General features: G+C 37.3%; 1 protein-coding gene across 1 annotated transcript in view; it reads left to right on the forward strand.

The window, feature by feature from the left end:
* Nucleotides 1-19,250, forward strand: part of PDE10A (phosphodiesterase 10A) — a 194,471-nt gene that overhangs the window by 97,634 nt on the left and 77,587 nt on the right. The window contains exon 3 of the mRNA XM_056344009.1: nucleotides 16,977-17,005. Coding sequence (XP_056199984.1) covers nucleotides 16,977-17,005 — 29 coding nt within the window. The remainder of the gene's footprint in view (nucleotides 1-16,976; nucleotides 17,006-19,250) is intronic.

Raw genomic sequence — 19,250 nt, forward strand, 5'->3', positions numbered from 1 at the left:
GATTAGGTCAGCATCAGCTTGTTTGTATTTGTTCCTTATTTACCTTTTGATAAACGAGCAGAATGAAGCCTGATGTTACTTAATTTCCTCTACCTTCATAGGCTTGTAGTTGTTTTATATATGTATATTAATATATTCGTGTAGTTCTGAGGTTATTGGGAGATATACCACTTTTAGTAGGTTTTCATTTTAACTTCCTCCATTTGTTTATATATGTCATAGTGATGGGGAATGGTTTCCCTTAGTTTCAAGGTTCTTCCTCTCTTGATATGTCAGAATACCTCAGACATGGTTCTCTTTCTTTCAGTGCTCTTTCTGAAGATGGGTTTTTCTTAAAGAGTGCTGAAACAGAGACACTTGTACGAAGCCTTTTTTTGTACAGCAGTTAGATGAGATTTGTCTCAGAGCCAGACAGGGGCTTTCTGACCGATAGCCTGCTTCATTTAATAAAGCCTTCGTGAGTTCTGACTCTACTTTTACTTCTTAGAAAAAAAGTCTTTAATAAGGGCTCCTGTCATTACTATTTTCATATCCTTGAGGCTTCTCAAGACCTTAAGGAAGACCATTGCTGTGGTAAGTGGCAAGGACACACATTTCCATAAGGAGAATCAAATAAAAAAAGAGCAGGCGTTGCTGCATTCTTACCAGGACCTCTTTTGGGATTTTTGCATCAGATGTCATTTTGGTTTTTGAAAATGTTTTTAGAACATGTCTAGGATCCAGACCTGGAGGAGGAATTAGTGAAAACTGGCTTGGTAGCTCCTGTGAAACGGATTAGGAATGTAGAGAACAGTATTGCATTTCTGTTCTGACCTTCCAGTAATCCTGTTATCATCTCAGTCTGACCTCTGCTTTGAAAATCTCTGATTAGTTGCAAAAGAGATCATAATTAATTAAGTGTTTTTCATTTGACATCTTTAAATCACACAAAAAAAATCACATAGCTCCAGTTCATTTCATGAATTCTACTAGAAAAGTTTAGGTTTATGCCAAAGCAGAATGTATTTGTTTTCAGAGAAAAGGTTTCTGGAATTCGTTATGGCAAATTGAAATATTGCAGGAGAATACATGTTAAACAATGGTGCTTTTCTTACGGTTGATGATACAAAAGTCTTGTTGTTTTGCTCCTAAAACACATCTAAAGAAGCAGCCTGTGTCTTTGGCCAAAAAGATATTGTATGCAAAGGGTAGTTGTGTTAAATAAATTGTCAGTACCTAAGCATTTACTCCTGCCTTTCTTACTGAACTCTTATCTGATGAACCCTCCTATACAGCCTCACCTTACTGAGACCTCTTGTACAAATTCAGAATCTTATAATTTTTCCACTACTAGGTTTATCATTTACTAGAAAAACTACTGCTCTGAAGATTAGCGTTTCAAAGGCATTGTGGCATAGTACATGACAAACCGAGCGGCTCTGTCAGTAGAGAAGCTTAGAAAACAGCTTACCTGTTTATCCCACTCATGCTCTTTGTAAACAGTCTTGGCTACTTTCCCAGTAAAGATAGGAATATGAAGTGATTTTATCTAATATGGGGTTTTTTAAGGATTCCCTTATGTAGTGAAACTGGAGCCCTTTGGGGTAGCACAGGACTGATAAGAAGTGGACAAAACCAGGGGGAGTAGATACACTTGGACTAGCAAAAGGAGCATTCGCTTGTGTAGTGTAATGCTGATGGCAGGCTGAGAGATCATCCCTTTCAACTAATTAAGACCTCATATATTCCAACAAATACAGGATATTTATTTTTGCTTTTCATTTTCTTGCTGATTTTCTTTTCCAGCTGTTAGTAGATTGATCACATAGGATTGCTACAGAGCCTAGGTTTCTTTGGGCTTAAAGAGAATATAATTTCCAGAATATAACAAGTTAGAATTCAAGTAATAGGTACTATTTATATTAATCTTAGCTGTTAACTTAGACAGCTTAGAGTTCCTAAAGGAATGCCTGTAGTTATATACTTGTTTTAAGGTTATGGGAAATCCTTTTATATGTCAAATTAAAGGACGCTATTGCTAAATGATATATATAATGAGAAATAAGTCCACTGACTGATAATATATTAAAACATAGCTGCACCATTTAATCTGGATTTTTTTGCTTGTTTTGATGGCTACAAAATTGTATTTATGAGAAGAACAAGATTCTGTCATTAAAATAATTCTTTTTGAGTATTTGTTGTGCTCTGTGTTCTTTGGATCAAATTATGTACAATATGGTTATGACTAGCATTGACGAGGTGATAGATTAAATTGAAAGATTATTCTTCTTAATCTTTAGACTCTAAATAACCTCCCGATATGTTGCCAATATGAATGTGTCTTTGGGGACAGAACCCAGCCTGCACCACATGGCTGACTGCCAAGTCTTTCCACTGGAAAGCCAGCTATTATTTTCTACTTTCTACTGCACGGTAGGGTGCATCTACCCCTTTACAGTATTAAGCCATAGCTTTTATTTTATGGTAATCTTTTATTAGATATTCATAGGAATAAACTTTCTGCAGCCATGTAGATCATATTTCTTCCAAACCAAAGCTGAAACCTAATAGACTCATTTAATTCCTAAAGTATCTTTGTGAACTTTGTACTCTCTAGACAGGCTTTTCCTTGGAAATGGACACATTTTTACATTGTCACTGGCATTGTAGGTATATCTTATCCAATTTCATTGCCATATGATGTTAGGCAAGTAAAGAAAAGTAAATGAGTAGTTTTGCATTCTTTTGCTATACCTGGAATTATACTGGGAAAAGAAAGCATTAAAGGTAATAATACAGCGTAAATCAGTGATGGAATCACAGGCATCTTTTAGAACAAAGTGGGGGAATATGCTATTGTGCTGCCACAGTGAGTTTCTCTTCATGCTTGTTTTCCTCTTGAGATTTGACTAAATAATTAAAAACCAGGAAGCTAACAATAATTCTAAATCTTAATAGCCCCTTCCTTTGACTGCTCCTAACATCATCTTACCTAAGGGTCAATCCTAAATCATTAATTGCAGTTAAATGTAGAATGAACCAACAGAAGCTGCTCAGTGGTATGACTTGGCTGTGTTTGTGTTGAATGTTAGTGTTTCAAGATTCAAGGCTAGTAGTGTGAAATCTTACATAAGCCTTTTTCTGCATGCTGTACAGATATCTAAAACATATTGAAATTTCTTTCTTGTAATGTGCTGGAAAAAATTAATAGAAATGAATGTTGATATAGATTATCTTACCTTTTAAATGGAAGAACCCATTAAATCTAGACATCTCTGCAACTGATACATTTCACTAAAGAGGATGTGTATATGTCTCCTACCTGAAGGTAGCCATAACGACAATTTTTATTAAGTATGAAATTACTACATATGGTGGAGGTGTTATGCTAAAAAAACCAATTATGCTAAAAAACCATCTTAGCAAAGACAACTGTCAATGTCTACTTAAGAGTCTTCAGAATCTCGGGCTTTTTTACTAGGCATCAACTAGTCTTGAATAGCCCAATCATTAAGAAACTGAGATGACAACGAGTCCTGTCTGCTCAAGAGTATTCACTCAAGCCAGAACCTCTTGGTTCCCGGGAGGTAACTCTGTGGTTGATCTAGGTCTGCTCTGCCTGCCTTCAGCTTCCATCCCCGGGTGTGTACATCGAGCCTTTCCTTTGCATTGGTGGTTGTGTTTATGTAATTGTGGATTATATTTACAGTTCACTGAGTTGCTGCAGCTGAAAAGTGCCCCAAGGCAGAGGTGGCAGCTCAGGCTTAAACTGGTTTCTTGCTGCTGTGGACCTGCACCTTGCAATTCCTTTCTAGAGAAGTTCAGCTCTTCAGGAAGGAAGTAAAATATTCTAATCTGAGATTGCATCAGTTGTAGTTGATTAAGTAATAGGCACACATTGGCAAAACATTGGATAATGTTTGGGTAGTAGATTCATCAAAACAAAAAAGAAGTGCTATGCGATTCTTCAAACTATGGGAAAAATACACATTTTGACATAATATACCTCCCTCTTTTAAATCATTTTCCATGTAGGTATCAAAGTGAAGATCTTCCAGGGATGATGTGTTAGACTGGATAAAATATATTCAGAGTGGACAGGGTGCTTAAAGGAGTTAAATCTTAACAGAGATTGTACTAATACAAATTGCAGAGAGAAGCAGTGTACAGCTGAACAAATCAGCTCGTATGGGAACTGATATATATTAGTTTGGAGTGAAAGCTGAATTTTCAGTGTGTTAGCTCTCTCCTTTTATAGTGAATCCATTTTATCACATTTTGAAGGTGACAGGGTTTTGCATCTTTTTCAAGTAAATTAGAATACTAACAGACACCACTTTACCAAGTCAAGACGTTGCTGTGGCTGGAAGAAAGGCAGTAATAAGTAATACAGGCAATTAAAAATCGTACCATTCCTAAGTAAATTCTGTATAGGCTAATAATTCAAGATGGTGAAGAGAACAGCAGATAAAGCATCTCAGGTATCAAATATGCCAGCCTAGCACAGCATTCAAAAGCACTGACACGTATTTGGCTGACCTTTTGTTTATTTTCTGGGAACATCACCTTGGAGAATAAAACTGAAATTTCTGTGGGGATTATTTCTAGAGTAATTTCATCGTATATCATAGTATGAATTTTACATATATGTTTAAAGAAAAGTAAATGTAGTGAAATCAACAGGCTTTTTCCCTCGCACCTGTCTTATAGACTGTCTGAGTTGAAACCCTTTGTGTAGAATTCAGGCTCAGAATGCATAGAGTAACTTGGAAGTGACCCTGCCAAATAAATTACTTTCTAATAGAATTTTTCATGCATTTCTTGTGTACTTTTGTTTCATTTGGCATTATTGTTTTTATATACTAGCTCATAAATGTGGGTTTATAACCGATATTTGTACTTTTATGCTATTTTGAATCCTGCAGCTTTATTTGGAATATTACTGTCTTTTTTGTATAGTTAGTGTTGTCTAATGAACTTATAAATACTTCATTCTACTAGAATTTTAATAATGCCATCTGTTCACTTGATGGGAAATGGCAAAGCACATTGAAGCAAGTGCCTTTTTTTTTTTTTTCTTGACAGCTGTATTTTTAAAGCTTAAGATTAAAGTTTCCAGCTTTTTCTTTAACAGTGGCAGTGAACAATATTGCAAACAAAAGGACATGTTTTGGCACAAATCTCGCTTTGTGAATTATGTGTATGATTTTCTATAGATGAAGTTTGTTTTTTTGATCAGTAATAAACAGTATTATTTTTTCTTTTGAGTAGAACTTGTTTTCTACCATGGCAGAAAGTAAAGTAATCCTAGAGAGGTTAGAAAAGTACATCCCAGCAGCATATGATGTCCTTGTCCAAGCTTCTTACTCATCTGGCATCTGTGTCCCTCTCTCCCTGCATCTCTTCCTTTTGAAACTCTGTTTGAAGCTCTTTTCTTTGGCTCTTTCTACTTTCAGTCTTGCTTTATTTAATTATGTCAATGTTTGTCTTTTGAACTGCCATCTTATTATGTAGTTATCAGGCTGTTCTCTGTGGTGTACTCTTTTGTAACTTAATCTTTAATTTAGGTGTCAAAACAAGTGGCCTGATGTTTAGAAATCGTCAAGTCCCTAGTAGAGGACTTGCAGTAGGGGACTAATTTATCCCTTAACGAATTAGTGCTGCTGGCCATTTATTGCTTGTGAAAATCAGATGGCCTTATAAGTATGCCTACGTGGATGTGAGACCCAAACAGATTAACTAACACAGCTCTTGTGTTCCTTAACAAAGTAGGTGCAGACTAAAAGAAAGCTTCTAAGGAGTGGTTGTGTCACGGGCTTGTTTTCCAGATTCCTCTTCAATGTAGTTGTGTCATACTTGCTTATGAAAGAAACTCATATTGGTGTTGCCAGAACTATATGGCAGGCCTGATGGAGGAAGTTGAGAACGATGCTTTAACTGACAAAATATGAGACTCCTCAATTATGACTGTTTCAAAACTAGTTTGAAGGCATGGGGGGAAGGGACTTAGATTATGAATTACCCTTTTCATACTTGCAGGAATAGATCTCTCACTTGGTTGCCTGCTCTCAGTGTGTGATCATTAGTAATTCTCTTAGACTGACAATTTGGGAGATAGACACAGCTCCTTATCCCAGCAGGTGGCAACTTCAGCCATGCTGAAGAGGTACGGTTGGCTCTGGTTCCCTTTATTCCACTGACAGAAGTGGTACTTCCACTTGCTTTTACTGCTGTGTTAGATATAGTTTATTAGCTTCCCAGCTGATTTCTTTACATATTTCCTGAGTTCTTAGTATTTCAATTAATTTACCATCTGCACTGGATTTTGTTAGTTAAAAAAGCACATGAAAGTAATTTTGTCTTGTGTGAACCATCCAGTTCTTCATTCACTCTAGGCTTATACATCTGTGTTTGCAGTTTTCTTTTGGATTCCCTCCTCCCCCCCCCCCCCCCCCCCCCCCCCGCCCTTGTTCCTTGTTATCTATCTATCAGGTGGGCTGTGAGCAGAGAATTCCTTCTGAAACTGCCAGTGTAATCTGTTCTCTGTATGGGTGTGTGTCTGAGTTTGCCTTGCAGCCTCTAAAAATGGGATACTTTCTGTCACCAAGTCTTTCGTATGTTTCAAACTGCAGAGGTACTGTGATTTACATGTCTTGCTTATGGTTGAATGTTTTGGTCAGCTAGATCCTTCTGACAGGGCAGCAACCTGTGCCTGAGCGTACCCCTGGTCCCGTGTTGGAAGCCTGTGTCAAAGTTTCTGTATTACAGTTGGTATGCAGTAGATTTGATAGTGTAATGGAGCATGAGGATGCACTGGTAGGTATATTCAGAAATGAGAAGGTCTTCGGTCCACTAACAGCTGGGTTCTGCCAGATTTTTATGGAATTTTTGTGGAATCTCTTAAAGATCCACTGTGGATAAAAGGACTGAGTAATCTGGAGGCTGATGTGCCAAGGTATTTAATGACTATAACTTCTGATGTATGTGGACTGGTAGGTGCCACAACTTTGCAATGTCTTCTGGTGCTAAAGTGTCTGACGTTGGCTGTCACAGTGTGTCCTTGAGGTTTACAGAAGACCAGTTGGAGGTATATAAACAGAGTTTCATTTGAAACATTCTTGTTTTCAGCCAGGAACAACTGGTATGTGTTGCATTTTTTATATTACATCTTACTAAGCTCACTGTCCAATATTACAGCCTTCATCAATCATTTCACATGTTAAATCAGAGATTCATTATGTAGTGGAGAGCCTTAAGATGATCCTATAGAGTCACAAGTGGCTGAGTCCCCACAACTTAGTGAATTATCATTCTCACTTGAGCCGTGGTAAATCATCATGCCTACTCATAGCTGGGTTACTGAACTTCCTTTCCTTTCAAGGAACTGGGAACCTGACTTATTTAGAGTTTTGGAAATCGTAGTGCATGTATTGCTGCCTGAAAATTTTTCTAAGTCTGGCCTAGTATCTTTACTACTGTACCTGCTACTAGGCAGAGTTAAAATTTTGCATTTGTTGAAATGTTGGTATAAGAATACTGAACTCTGTAACATGTTTTGGATTCTTTTTGTTGTTGTTGTTGTGCAGCAGCCAAAAAGATAAATTTTGTTGTTATTTTTTCCTGTATAGTTCCTGTGGATTATAATTATCTGTCATTATAAGTCTTCTTATTGTAAAACTGTCTAGTTTAGAAATTCAGATGATACCGTCTTTATCTTTCATAGAGAGCTAGCTATAATTTTGTAGTTACATATTCTGTTCCTTGACATTCACTGAAGTTATAATTATATTTTTTTTTTTTTTGAACAGTCTCCCCCTTGCAAGCAAAATGTTTCAGTCATGGTAGTGGTATGGATAAGTAGTAAATAGTTCTATTTTCTCTTGGTTTCAGTCTATTTTTTGTGTTAGTGTAACATGCAATTTTGCAGACTCCAATGTCCTGAATTATCTGCACATCATTATTCTGTAACACTCAACACACAGTAGCTGAGAGCTTGATTGTGATTACAAACAAATCAGCTGAAATATCCTAAAAGCAAAAAGGCTTAATTTGTAAATTTTATTCTGTTACTTTTTCTTCTTCAGTATTATCCAACATTGTCTCAGTTTTTCAGTTTTCAGTCTCCAGGGTAAAATAAATAAAATGCATCTCTAATACAAATGTATGTCCATTGGAGTTAAAGTAGGGTTTCTTCAGAGGGATTGAAACGATTCCCCTGACGTAAATGGTTTACATCGGATCACTACACCCTCCCATGTGGTAACCTATCATCTCAAGCTCTAATGATCCTTTACCCTTGTTGACGTTAGCAAACTTTTCCTCTGGGGCATTTTCTTTTGTTTCTTTTGTCAGCTGGTCTAAAGAGAAGAAAACTACTCAGTCTTGATTTTTCTGCAGATGTTGAGGATTTTACTGCAAAGTTCAGTAACACAACATTTGTTTTCAATGTAGTCAGAGACACAGAAATCAGAAAATCAGGCAGGCAGCAAAGCTTCTTGTTCTGCTTTAGGGTCTCTATAGCAGATAAACAGTAGAATTTGAAAATTTTAAACAACTTCATACGAATGTGATAGCTTATAGTTTTATTACATGGACATGATTTTCCCTTAAAAGATCCTATGTTTCTAAACAGAAAGAGGTGAGAATACAGTAAACAAAAAGGTAGGGATGAGAACAATATACAAAGAATTAAAGTGAGAAAGCATAGTAAAAATCTTGGTATCTGATGCTTTTTTTCCCCAAGGTAAGTGTAACATTACATTTAAGTGTAAGATTATTATATTCTCTCGCTGTCACTGAGCCATATGCAGTATTTGCTGCTCCAGAGGCTGAGAACCTGCTGAAATTTCTTGGCCTGTTTGGGCCAACAAAGCTTTCAAGCCTCACTCTGTGCCAGGGACTGGAACTTCATGGCACGGAGCTGTGTGCGTTCTGCGATCCGTCCCCTGCTGCGTCGGGCTGAGGGTGGAGGATAGGCAAGCTGTATACAGATGTTGGGGAAGGAGGAGGAAGTGCCTTTCCTTAAAATCCTCCAGACAGTTTATCAGTCAGAAAGAGGGATTCATGGACTAGGAATGAACAAGCCAAACCCAAGAGGCTCAGCAGGGTCCAAAAAGCATGCATAATAATGTGTGTTTGTAAAATATCCAAATGTCTTGCAATGGACAAGATCCAGTGTGGCTTTCTCAGGTTGTTGGAGCTTTGTAGGACCTGCTTTGAGTAGTGTTCTTTTTTAATGATCTCCTTCAGCCCTGGATCACTATACATAATAGGCATACCATGACATTTAATACATAAAAGCATTTCTGGTTTCCAGTGCAAGCTGTAGCAGTCCTATTGATTTCAATGGCATTGCTTAAAGGTGTATGTCTCAGTATTTGAACCAACAGCAATGTAATTTTTTCCCTCTCATTGAAAACACCTGCTGAACACAATAAAACTTCAACCTTTGTGCAGTGTGTTTGAAACACGTTAAAAAGTGAAGGAACAGCTCTATTCAGCAGTGAGAGAACCACTTAGTAGTGTAATGCTGTTTCTGAAATCCATCAGTTACAGTAAGCTATAAGGATACCTTATACCTGGCAACCAGCAGGGTTCTGGGACCAAAAACCAGGAGAAAATCAAGTTTGATTTATCAAGAGTGATACTGAAATTATATTACTACTGGGTGAGAGACTTGCTTCACCAAATACATTTGCAAGACCTGTAATCAACTTCAAAGAAAGCTGCCTACAACAGGTAGTGCAGTGAATGCCAAACAGGATTCAGTGTCAGGCAAGGAAAGTGGTAGATAGAGGCAAAAAGAGGTAGGTGTATATGGTAAGTATGAAACAAAATTGTAAGCCCATTGTCTAGTGGCTGTATTCCAGTAATAAACAATGGTGATTGCACCTCATTGACTGATAAGATAGATGAGGTAACCCATTTAATGCTCCCTTCATTCAACAGTCACGTTGAGTAGGATATGAAGTCATAGGCTAATTACCATAAAACATGGTGAAGTATGTTCACTGCTGGAAACCATTAAGTTTCTTCCTGGTGGTCAGAGACCAGGTTCTAACATGATTTTTGCTGAGTTGATTTCAACTGGAGAGACTTTTACGGATTTTTATGAAACTTGGAGCTGATGTGTTGATGGTATTATTCCACAAGTTCAGAGGCACATCCATCGTCCCGCTATTTAAACAGAAGTGAGAAGATAAGTCTATGTTAATTATAAAACAATTTTCTGGATCATAGTTTTGTGGAAATACCCTCTTTATGTTAGCCTAAATTATCACATCAAGTATACAGTTGAGAGTTTTCCGTCTGTATCCCGTCCGTGGATACAGAAAGAGCGAAGCCTATATCAATAAGCTTTGTGTACTGCTAAGCAATTTCAGAAACGAGGAAAATTTGGATCCTCTGTGTGCCTTTCTGTTCTTACCATGGGCTGGTGATACTTTCAGAAAGTCCCTTTTGGAAATTTTCTGGCTGTCCTGCAAAATTGCTCCAGAAGTTCCATCTGTTTTGTGAGGGCTAAGACCACAGAAAACAATAAACTTCCAAACACTTAAGTGTGTCTAACGAAGCCAAACATGCTGTCTCCTGGCTCCTATTTTGTGTAGTGCTCTATTTGCTTATATGCAAAGGAATGTACAAAAATTTTAGGACACCTGGCAGACAATATGGTTCTGTGCTTACCATCTTCAATGAAGTCTTGGTTCAGGACTTATTTTCTGATCCGCTACTTTGTTGTTTAAGAAGAGGAAGAACTAAGTATCCTTTGTCAGGAACTTTTAAAAATGTGCATCTTACTGTTGTAAAAAAAGCTAGAATTCATGTTTTCTCCTTTTGAAGGAAAGAAACCTACTGTGCCACCAGGGATCAATACTAATGAATATTCCTTTTCAATGTCTAAGTCTGTCTAAGGAAACTGTCTCAGTTAGTTTTCTATGAAGTAATGTTACAAGTGCTTCTGAATTGTGAAATAAATCCAGACAGTTGAAAGTCAGGAATGCTGCTCAGGTGCTCTCAGTGAAATTGTGCATTAAGAAGTAAGAACATTTTTGAGTGGCGGCTTAAGCATTTCCATTACATATGTGTGATAGTTGCCACTTTAGGAAGCTCGTTCTCAGCTAAGGTGTCTTTGAAAGATCTTACAAATTGAGTGGAAGCATAGGCTGCCAGATGCAAGGTGTCTAAAACAAGGATGCAGAGTGTCTCAAGCAAGGATGCAAACTGCAATTAAAGTAGACTGACCAACTCATCTGATTGATGCCATTCTACTACAGAAATAAATTAAACATGGTAAACTTTTATCTCATGGTGGTGAGATCAGTCTTTAACCAGTCCATACATATTGATGTGGAATTTGTATTGATGTGTGTGTGTATGACACTTAAGGGAGAAAAAAAAGCAAAGATATTTATGCTGGTCTAATTGCATTCCAAACAACTTGTGTTTTATTAGCCTAAAGCAAATTTTTAAAAGAAAAATTATTAGGTCAATCTGACATCTGCTGTGTGGGGAAACATTCCTTGGGAAACTGTGACTGTACAGCTATCTGGAATCTCATAAACAGAATTAATCCTAAGCATTTGTTTGCTGTCATCAACAATGGTGGGCCAGCAGCAGTATTTAAGTACGCAGTGCAGAAAACTGCATAAGACCAGGGAGAAAGCACAATACTATTTTTCCAAAAGAGTTCTTCTGATAAAACTAACTAGGGATTAGAATTATTGCTTCCTTGATAAATGCATCAGAATATCATATCTCAGATGCTGAAAGCTTGCTTTGCATCCCAGTTGTCTTTGTGACTACTCTGGCTTAGCGTCTTGGAATTGTCGGAAGGTCACTTTAAAAAAAAGAAAACAAAACACCCAGATGTGTAGAAAACAAGTATGGAAAGAGATTCTTTTTTTTGAATATGTGAAGTAAAATATTATATTTCCTATTAAATTAACTATTACACATTTAAATACCTCTTCACCCCCCACCTAAAAGAGAACCCCAAATTATACTAAACCTGGCCTTGTGTAAATTGTGCCAAATACCAAACCTGGCCTCATTTATGCTGTGCCAAATGGAAAATCCTCTGTAGAGTTTTTTTTCCTGTTGGTTCCCTTTCTCGTTGTCTGCTTCTTCCTATCTTGCTTGCCTTGGTTTCGTATGGAAGCTTTTCCAGATGGATGTTGTCTTTAATTATCATACTATTTATTATGTATATCTGTGGTGTGCTGTGCAGTTGTTGATTAGAATTGTATAGGTAGTAAAGTTGAGGTTATTAAGGTTTGTCAGTTTTTAATTTTGTTTTTAAAACCCAAATCTTATCATGGAACATTTCTCATTCTTCAGTGCCTCCTCCCGATGTCACTAACCTCTGAAGAGAGCTATTTAAATAGTAATGTTTGCAAAGGTGTCAAGATAAAACCAAATGTAACTGTATTCTTGTGGTCTAGAATAGTTAACCTGGTTTTGAAAGTTTAGAAAGTGAACCATATTCTATACATTTGGAGGACTGAACCAGCTCACAGAGGGGTAGAACATTATTGCTGGTGCAAGGGTTTTGGTCTCGTGTATGGAGGTGGGGAAGCCCTTGAAATCTAGTCCGGTTCCCCACAGTTTTCTGTTTTTTTAGTTGTGGTATGTGTGTGCTTATGCTCAAATTAAGAAGACATGAACAACAAACACAGTTTATAGCACCAGCTAAATCAGGACATTCTGCTAGATTTACTGATGAATGCCTAGTGCCTCTGGAGGGCAAAATTACCTCTTGCTCGGCTTGTGTTCTCTTCTGAGCTGCTCCCATCGCATTGACTACCTATCTCACTGTGCATCAAGTGACGTTGAGAATCATGATGTTAAAAATACAGCTTGATACAGCCTCGACTGAGCAGTGCAGCCAAGTTAACATATGCGTGTAGAGTGACTACTTTTCAAGAATTCATCACTTTATTTTTGAAATTAAGAACGGCGTTGGCATATTCAGAGTGCCAGAACAAAATCATACATTTTTCTTGTACTACTCTGTTTTAATAATTATCTCAGGTATCACAAAAAATACACGTTATCCTCCTAAATTCTGCAGACAGCAATACTACCAGCAAATGGGATTGAGAGAGTGACAGTTATTCAGGTGCATTGGTTGATTGTGTGTGATGTTTAAAGAAGAAGTGAGCTCCAGCTGAAAAGTTTCTAGTGACTGGAGCATTAGTGTGATCTCTTTCACAAACACTTGCTTTCTCCCAGGGTATTTATTTCCCTCAGTGCAGATGCTAATAAGCATTTTCTCCTGTGGATGAAACCACAGCAAGGTGGTACCAGCAGTGGGGGATACGTGTTACTTGGCGTGCACCTGGACCATAAAGACTGCATCTCCAGAAAAGCACTTTGATTCACTTCAGGTCACGTTTCTTCCTTTACTCTTGAGGGGCAGGGTGAGGGTGGCAGTGTCTTGTTAGGCTTTTCATTTATTTTAATAGGGAAAATTATTTTCTAGTTCACTGTGTAGTAATTTCACCTAGATGTATTAGAGTATTCCATGCTGTTTTTTCCCTCTCCCCTTAATCTTTTGCTTTCCTTCTTCCCCTAAAAAATCTTCCATTTTTCGCACCAGTTCATAATCCCTGAATTGCAAACCTTATCTGTGGGTTTTTAATACCAAACCTCCCAAACACTTTGTTTATTCTCAAAAAATGGCATATTGATTATATCTTTTTTTTATTATGAAAAAGTATTTGCGCTAATAATTGTTCCATATAATGTATCTTTATTGAATTCCATAGGTATTATTTTTTCCCTTCCTGATCTGTTAGCATATTTCTTTTAATTTTCTCACAGAAAGAAATAAGTTTTTTGATATAATGACCATCTGTCCATTTTCATGTTTTTTAACCAGCAAAAATGGACCTAGACCTGGATGGAGTTTTCATATGTTACCTTTATGCAATTACTTAGTGAAAGAATGATTCCTTTAATCTAAATAAATGTAAATATTATAAGTACAGGAATTATTCTTTATTATAAGTAAGGGAATTAACAATGAATTGCAAGGCAGGAGTGACACCTGTGTATCTCATGTAAAAATTAAAGCACAGTATTATATATGTGTGGGAAGTTTCATGTTGGGTTGGTGGCATTTGTAACATCCTGCTCAGACTATGAAATTGCATTGTCAAGGATCTCAGAGAATTGGAAGTGATTAATTGGTCTTTCTGATACTGGAGGACTGAAAATTTTTATGGTGGCTCAAATAGAGATTACGTAAACTTTTATACTGTTTAGTAAGCTTTAGATTTGGTGCATTTAATCTATCCTCTGTCTATCATTGGAAACTGCAGTGGCAGTTACGTCTCACAATAGTGTGAAAGCCATAAGATTGTGGTGGTCATTTTTACTAGGTATATTACAATAAATTCATTTTGTTCCAGTAGAGGAAGATGACTATTATGATTTACCCATGCTGTTCAGCATACACATGCATGATTTTGTTAAGTGGATACATACAGGGTTGAAGATAATTTTGGTTTTGGTGGGGTTTTTTTAGGGTATGAAGTTATTTGGGGTGCTAAAAGTACAAAGTAACAGAGCTAAAACAGCTGACAAAGTTAATACTGATAAATACTGGCTACTTTACATGGGGGCGGATGTTTCTAATTTTACATATACAGTAGTGGGCTCTTAATTAGTTGTTAGTGCTCTGGAGAGAGATATTGGTATTACAATGTATAAACGTTTGAAAATATTAGCCCAGTGTTTAGGAACCATCAAGATACAGGTAAGATGTTTGGAATTATTCTTTTCAAATAGAGAGAAAACCCCTAAATCATCCCTGTGTCATCCTGTATGTCCCCATTATGTTTTCCTGAGCTGCTGTATTGCCTGTAGTTCTGGACTTTCCATCCCAGAAGGATGCAGTGGGATAGAGGTAGTAGGAGCAGTGATAGCACCCAGCAGTGCTGAGCGGCTTGCTTGGCACCAGCAGCAAATCAGACCAGACCTCTCAAGCCAGGAAAGGTTTTGGTGGGGCGTGATGCAGAGAAAACCTTGTTTGACAGATTTGTAGAGTCACAGGCTCCATAGATAAGGTGAACAGACAGCATGAGATGAAGTTTGCAATGTGCACATTCAAAAGAAAAGAGAGACAGCTTTTCTCATAGTAAGTGTTTAAACCATGAAACTCGGAGAGTGGTGTGAATGCTGAGGGATGGTGGCTCAGGTTGGGAAAAAAACCAATCACAAAACAAACAAAACCTGACATCCCTCCTGCTGCCTGAAAGTGTGAGGATGAAAACCTCATCCTAGTCTTTTAAACAGAAAAATGTCACCACTGGTTCAAGAAATGTTTGATCAGTTGGTTACTGAAAACTGAGCGTATGCTCCACAGAAAGCATCATTATGTCATCACTGTTTTCTGCTGTTCACATCTGCTGCTGCTCCCTGTCAGACATCAGGTAGTGGGGGAGATGGATTTTGATTCTAGATTTGGCTGGTCTTGTAACTGGTGTGTAGATTCATCTGGTCAAGGAAGATAACATCACTGAAGATTGCAGAGTATGTGTTATACATTGCATTGCAAACAACAGAACTACCTTAAACAGCTCATTTAAGTTTATGTCTGTGTTCTGCATGTGTAAATTACTGCTATATGATTTGATTTGGGGGTAAGAGAAGACTAATACTCACTTATAGTTGTGAAATACGTAATTTTACTTGGTATCACTCAGTTTTGAGGAGAAATCTGTATTATGTAGGGTTCTTTCATTGGAAATTTGAATTTTTTTTTCTAGACATTCTTGAATTAATTTTCTAGACATTTTTTTCTAGGTTTATTGTTTAAAAGTTCATCTTAAATGGCAAGATATGAAGAGCCTATGTTGGTAATAACCTTGAAATACCAGTGAATGTGCTATTCTCAAGGGGCACCTTAAGATCTCTCCTTCACCTGGAGATGATTTTGGAGAAAATGTGGTGTATCTGCTATTAAGCAGCCTAGGTGATACTATGTTTGACAGACATGCGAAAATCCACTCCAATAGAGATGTATCAAAATACATGTATTCTGTGAGATTAAATCTATTTGGTGACTTAAAATTGTATTTCCAAAGCATAGCAATTTGATTCCTAGCATCAAATAAAAGGTTACAAATAGTTCCCTTCATGTTTTCAGAAGCTAGCCAACTGGAAGTTTGTAAAGGTGTGCTTAAACTGTTTTTGGTGTGGTTGAACTGGAAGTTGGAAACTCTTCCTATGACAGATGCGTTCTTACTATGTAACTGCTTTCCCTTTATTTTCTGAAATACCTTAGTGTTTTAGCTAGTGCTCTGGTATTGTATCTGTGTTTATCTTTACATATTTACATTACAAAAAAATGCATGAGAGTCTGCTTGTATTTGAAAGCACAAAACATGATAGTGTTTGTGTGTGTGTGTGTGTGTATATATATATATATATAAAAAACCTGTAATCTATGTGCTTTTAATGTGTTATGCCAGATCACATTGGTGATACTCTTCTATTATTATAGTCACAAGGCTTTTTTTCCACATGCAAAGAGGTCAACAGGAATAGCATCTTTGATCTTCAGAACAGAAAGTCTAAGCCTACTCACTCTCTTGCACATGTTGGTGTTGGTGGCATGTGTTTGGTAGCAAAAGGCCTTTACTTCTCTGACTGTGCCATACTGAGTTGGAATGTAAATGTAGAAGAATGGTACAGGACTTGTTGGTTTAGCTGGCCTGTGAGTTGACTTAAGAAATGTGGGAAATTTTGTGTTCTTATTACGTCAGGACAGAATTCCTGAATACTTTACCCTAATTTAAATTCATTTTTAGATTTAGAAGCGTAAAGATTGCAGCTGCACACCGGTCTCAGGATATTTCAATTACTTTATTGAACCATGTTAGAAAAGTTTTATACAAAGGTGCAAAAATTGTTTGATGTGTGGCATCTTGTTCTTCATTCAGCCTGGAAACTTCCCTGAGTGCCTAATTGTTTGTTTTGTTTTCTCTTAGATGAATCGACTCCTAAAGAAGTCAGCAGGGTAAGTGCCGCTCTCTATCCCCTCTGTAAAGAAGTGTAGTCTCTGAGGCCCACTGTTCACTTGAGATGATTTTTGTGCAGTCTCTGATCAAGATCCGACTCTATTCCCTGGACGCAGTAGGTCTCCAGAGAAAAGAAATTGGTGTACTGACTGATTAGAGAACAGTTAATAAGTAAAGTAAACATTAAGAACACTTGATCGGCTGTAAATAAATTAAAAGGTATTTTGCATTAACAAATTTAGAGTTCTCACTGTTATTTTCATGATGTAGTTTTAAACAGTTACTTCACGGAAACCAGGGAAATCATGGGACTTTGAGCATAACGGCAGACTATTTAATCAGTGTTACTGCCTTGAGAGATGGCAAGCATAAGAGGAAACAAGGGAAGGAATATGCCTGATCTAATAACTCCCTTTGAGATGTGCTGTGGTACAGATAAGCTAAATTCTTTAATTTGAAAAGTTTTGCAGTGTACTGTATGAAATGTAACGTAAAATCTTAAAAAAAAAAACATGTTTAGTAATGAATTCGCAACTCTAACCTTACCTCTGATTGACACTGTCCTGCAGAATGCCAATCTATGGCAGAGGACTAGTTAGGGGGATCAGTTAGAAACTAGTGCCTTTGCTGGGAGTGACAAAAGATCAGTACAGGACAATCTGTTGCCCTTAGATGTGTCCAGTCAGCCTGAAGCACCCGAATGTTATTTCAAATAAGATGAGGGAGCCACTTAGAGCTTTCTGAGGTGAAATCGCAGTCCTGTTGCCCAGCTCTTCTTCAGTGTCTTGTGTAAAGTATTGCATGTTCCCAGGAGAAACACAGTATCATTAGACACATATTAAAAATAACACTAATTGAAAGGGTGCAAAAGCTGGTTGGGTGGTCTTGCTCTCAGTGGAAGTCCTTTGGAAAATACTAGGGTAAGGAAGGGGTGGAAACAGGCTGGCAGTGGAAACCTCAGCTGGGTAACCCTGAGAGCAAGGGCTGGCAGAAAGGGGAACTGAAATTCACCTCTTGGGAGACAATGAAAAAGAGATTACATGATGTCTAAAATGAGTTTATTAAAGCAGATGTTCTCTGTATACATGATATGCTCAGGACGTATAAGGGTGTTGAGAATTTAGGTAAAAATTAGTATGTTTTAGTAATTTATTAATTGTTAACACGGTTTTTGGTCATCCCTTATTATTCAACAGGTATAACAAAAGATTATGGTTATTAGTATATCTTACATATTGTTTTGATTTCAAAGTAAGTATATATCTGCCTAAAAATCTCAGAAGTAGTAATTATTTATGTGGAAGAAAATTCCTTTTAATTGTCATGAATTTGGTAATCAGATTCATGTTTTACCTAAAACTCTATAAAATGAGTTACAAATCCTATCTAGGTTACCACATTTGAGCTGTTTAAGGCGCAAAAAAAGCAAGTTCTGGAGCCCAGAACCTGCCTGAGTCTGCCCTGCCCAGTCACCCCCCCCATCTCTGAGGCATGCTGGTCCCAGCCATCTCAACCCCTCAGTCACATACAATGACTTGGAGTTATCCTGAAAATGGATGGGCTGTCACGTGAAGTCCTGGAGTCAGCCGAACGCAGATGATACTTCAGAAGTTCTTAAGTAAACGTTGTCCCCCTTGGGTTTTTTTAGCTATCAGTCACTGTGCACTTTGTGTGTATACCGTGTTACACTACTGGGTTTTTTATTTAAAGTAAAATATTTGAGGGCTCTTGGTAATGCACCCTACTACAAATGAAGATGTTTGTAAGTTTATAGTATTTTTGAATAACGCCATACATAACAATATAGACCCTTGTAATACAACCTCTTTCCTCAGCAGCAGCAGCTCAAACAAATGCCAGTTTAATTAAAATCTGAACATAAATGGGAATTTAAATTAGGAAAGTTCTGCACGTGAGTAATGTTTCTCAGACAAAAAGACATATTCATGCTGACTGAAGAATTATGAGTTTTAAAGTCATTAAGTGTTACATTTTTAATTCCTGAAAATGTCTGCAAGAAGGAGCTTATATCATAGGGAAGCAAAAGTAAAAGTGAGAGGAAATTTATTGCAGAATTAAATCACTAACAGGTTTAAAATGTTGTATTAACTAGGAACCAAAGTAGAAATATGCCGATAAAATGTATTTTTCATCACTGATTTCCGCCCCACCCCCCCACCCCCCCCCATTTTTCAATGTTGGGCAGAGTGAAAACATTAAAACATTCATAGTCATATGCTGTGA

The sequence above is a fragment of the Falco biarmicus genome, chromosome 6 (assembly GCF_023638135.1).
Source record: "Falco biarmicus isolate bFalBia1 chromosome 6, bFalBia1.pri, whole genome shotgun sequence".
Lineage (NCBI taxonomy): Eukaryota > Metazoa > Chordata > Aves > Falconiformes > Falconidae > Falco > Falco biarmicus.